This window comes from Sinocyclocheilus rhinocerous, unplaced genomic scaffold, assembly GCF_001515625.1.
Source record: "Sinocyclocheilus rhinocerous isolate Xijiao unplaced genomic scaffold, SAMN03320098_v1.1 scaffold1992, whole genome shotgun sequence".
NCBI classification, from domain to species: domain Eukaryota; kingdom Metazoa; phylum Chordata; class Actinopteri; order Cypriniformes; family Cyprinidae; genus Sinocyclocheilus; species Sinocyclocheilus rhinocerous.
In genome coordinates this window covers 117446-121141 of record NW_015664692.1, presented here as the reverse complement: position 1 = coordinate 121141, position 3696 = coordinate 117446, and the positions used below count along the sequence as shown (strand labels likewise).

General features: G+C 36.0%; 1 protein-coding gene across 1 annotated transcript in view; it reads left to right on the top strand.

Annotated features, from left to right (window-relative positions):
* The window catches only part of rasal1 (RAS protein activator like 1), a 31389-nt gene that overhangs the window by 19085 nt on the left and 8608 nt on the right, over positions 1 to 3696 (top strand). The window contains 2 exon segments of the mRNA XM_016541191.1: positions 2886 to 3078; positions 3157 to 3294. Of these exon segments, the coding sequence (XP_016396677.1) occupies positions 2886 to 3078; positions 3157 to 3294 (331 nt within the window).

Here is a 3696-nt window from a genome sequence, read left to right as displayed (position 1 = left end):
TTCAGTTAGAATAATAAGAAACTGTAGAGTTGTTACCATTCAAATGAAATTAGTATTAAAGGGGTCAAATGATGCGATTTTAATTTTTCCTTTCTCTTTGGAGTGTTACAAGCTCTTGGTGCATAAAGAAGATCTGTAAAGTTGCAAAGACTAAAGTCTCAAATCCAAAGAGATATTCTTTATAAAAGTTAAGAGTCAACCACGCCTTCCTAAAACGCCTCGTTTAAACACGCCCCCACATGTCTACATCACTGTGTGGGAAGATTTGCATAACGCTGCCCAAATGTTCAATGAATAGATAAGATCCCTAAAGTTGAGGAGAAACAATAATGTACAGTATGTGGAAAATAATGTGTTTTTTGAACCTTAAACCGCATAAACACATTTCATTACACCAAATACACAACATAATGTTCTTTTTAGCAACGTCATATGACCCCTTTAATTAAACTGCATTTAATAACCCTAATGCAGGCCTAAAAACATTCAACATAACATCTAAATCATGTTCTGTGATCTGTTGAATTCCTCTTCCTGTCATTCCAATGAAACATCCCGTGTGAATTGCATGTTCTTACGCTGTGAATTGTGCCCGATGCTGTCAGGTGGATGAGCCCACACCCCTGACCCTGCTGGAGGAGGTCACGACGGTGGAGAGCCGGCAGATCGTGGCCATGACGCTGGTCAAGATCTATCTGGGTCAGGGTCTGGTCGTGCCGTTCCTGGACTACCTCAACACCAGAGAGGTCCACAACACCAGTACGTGAGCGTGTGATATGTGTGTTTTCTGTGTGTAGGCGTCGTGACGACTTCAGTCCAGCTATATTTACCCACAGAAGTCATCTGAACTTCTCCTCTCTCATTAATGATGTTTTGTGCTGTGCGAGCGCGTGGGTTGTTCACACTCGGCTGGGGTTTTATGTTGTGTTTGTGATGACAAACAGAGTGCCTGCGTTTCCATAGCAACTCCACAGGAAGCAGCTTCAAAAGGAAACGGAACGATCATAAGATTGGAATGTTCGTCAGCGAGCGACAAAACCGTCGCGCAAGTTACAACTCAAGCAGAAAGAGTTTTAATGCAGCTATATCAGGGTCTTTTCTGTCAGATATGGCATCATGGTTATAGACTTGATTTCAATAGATATAATAAATAATACATTTAATTACTAATTTTGAGTAGTGTTTGTTAAGGCAAGACACCACAGGTGAATAAGGTCCAATTATACTAATAGAGAACCACCATCCTTTCCCTACTTGAGTAATTACAGTACATTAAGACAAACACAAGTTTTCTGAAACGTATGCAAATTAGGCACTGTCTAATTAATTATGCGCTAATTTGCATACATTTCCAGAACAGAAATCTAAACATCGGATACATCCAAAGTCTAATTATTGATTTATTTTGTTGATGTATCAGAATTAAAGGGGAGGGGATTTTGTATTTATATTTTTATCTCTCCATAAATCAGAATATACTGTCAACAGACAGAAAAACATACATTTTAATTTTTACTTACTTTTTAATGCAATAAAAGCATCTGCTAAATGCATAAGTGTAAATGTAAAAATACTGTAGTACTGGGAAAACATCACATTTTATTCAGAACATGCAAAAAAATGTTAGTTATAGATAATAAATAATGAAAAGTACAGTATAATTTTGATAAGACTCAATTTTGCAGATTTATGTATGATTAATCATAAGGCTGCATGATTTAGGGGGAAAAATTTAAATTGCGAGATTTTTGAGAAAAAAATGTGATTGTAATTTAAAATATGATTAAAAAAAGAAAACCAATCAAGTTATGAATTATAAAAATATTAAAATTACTAAATTAAGACTCCTTGGAATGTGTTTTGATAATAATAGTAAAAAAAAAAAAAAATTAAAACAAAGTAATAATAATAATATTGATATAATAAAATATCTGTTAAACTGTAATTTATTTCTGTGATGCGCAGCTGTATTTTCAGCATCATTACTCCAGTCTTCAGTGTCACATGATCTTCAGAAATCATTCTAATATGCTGATTTGCTGCTCGAGAAACATTTCTGATTATTATCAATGTTGAAAACAGTTGTGCTGCTTCTTATTTTTATGGAAACTGATGCATTTTATTTTTCAGGATTCACAGATGAACAGAAAGTTCAAAAGAACAGCATTTATTTGAAATAGAAATCTTTTCTAACATTATAAATATCTTTACTGTCACTTTTGATCAATTTAATGCATCCTTGATTAATAAAAATATTAATTTATAAAATATTTATAAAAAATCTTTTGAACGGTAGTGTATATTCATACATTTTTATGTGACATTTTTATCTGAAACCAATGATAACAATAACCTCAATTCAAGTAATTGTGTAGTAGTTTCTATGAATTGAAGTGCAGAAAACCAAAGAAATGCATGTAAAATGCATGTAGGTTCTGCAGTCAGATTCTCCTGTCTGAAAGCAACGCAGAACACACAGATGTGCGCAAGAATGTCGTGTTCGCTTGCTAAAAAATGTCTCAAAAGAAGCGGGGGATTCACTAAGAATGAGATGAGATTCACTGAAGGAATTATCAAATCAAGAAACGACTCAAACATGGCAACAAAATGAGCACTGATCACAATTTGCACGGCGCAGTTGTTCCTATTTATAAGAAAATGAGCGAGAGGGACCATTTAGATGCACGGTTAAAAAAACACTAAAAAGTCTTTTAAATAAACATCCTTACTGTCTGCTTTCAGCGGTGTTAATAGCACTGGAGTTTTACTATAACGAGCCTCATTTGCATAGAAAGTAAGCGTCTTTGATCAGAAAAAATCACAATGACTTCGCACTGATGCAGCCGGGTAATATCTGCGCATCTGAAACCACGCTCTCTCTCCAGACGAATCTCGTTTAAAGGCTCGGCGTCGGAGGCCGAGGTCAGGGAGAGCAGCGTGGGGCTCCTGCAGACGTATCTGAGCAGCATCATGGAGGCCATCGTCAGCTCTGTCTCCCAGTGTCCTCCTGTGATGAGAGTCGTCTTCAAACAGCTCCATAAACGCGTGGAGGAACAGTTTCCAGAAGCCGAGAACGAGGTGAGGATCTGATCAGACCCTCACAGTGATGATGATGATGGTGGTGGTGTGGTTTTCCTCACGGTTTGTCTCTTGTAGGATGTGAAGTATTTGGCCATCAGCGGCTTTTTCTTCCTGCGTCTGTTTGCTCCTGCGATTCTGACGCCCAAACTCTTCCAGCTGAGAGACCATCACGCCGACACCAGGACCAGCAGAACTCTGCTGCTGCTCGCTAAGGTACATTCACATCACAAAATCAGCTTTATATTAATAAAATGTGCAATTGTCCATTAAATGCTCTCTTTAATGAAATTGCACTCCCAGTAAATTATTTAAAAAAAACACCTTCCACCGATCTAACACTACCTTGAAATGCACCTGGGAAGCTCCTACTTTCGAGTTGGGCATTCATTACTATGACATGTCATGCATTCATGTTGGAAAAGTCATAGTTTTTATTATTTTCTATTTTGTTTATTTTACTTTTTTTTTTTTTACATATAAGTTTCATTTCAATTATTTATGCACGCATTCATGTTGGAAAAATCATATTTTTTATTTTCTATATTGCTTATTTTACATTTAATATTTTATATAACTTTAATTTAAATTATTTATGCATGCATTCATGTTGGAAAA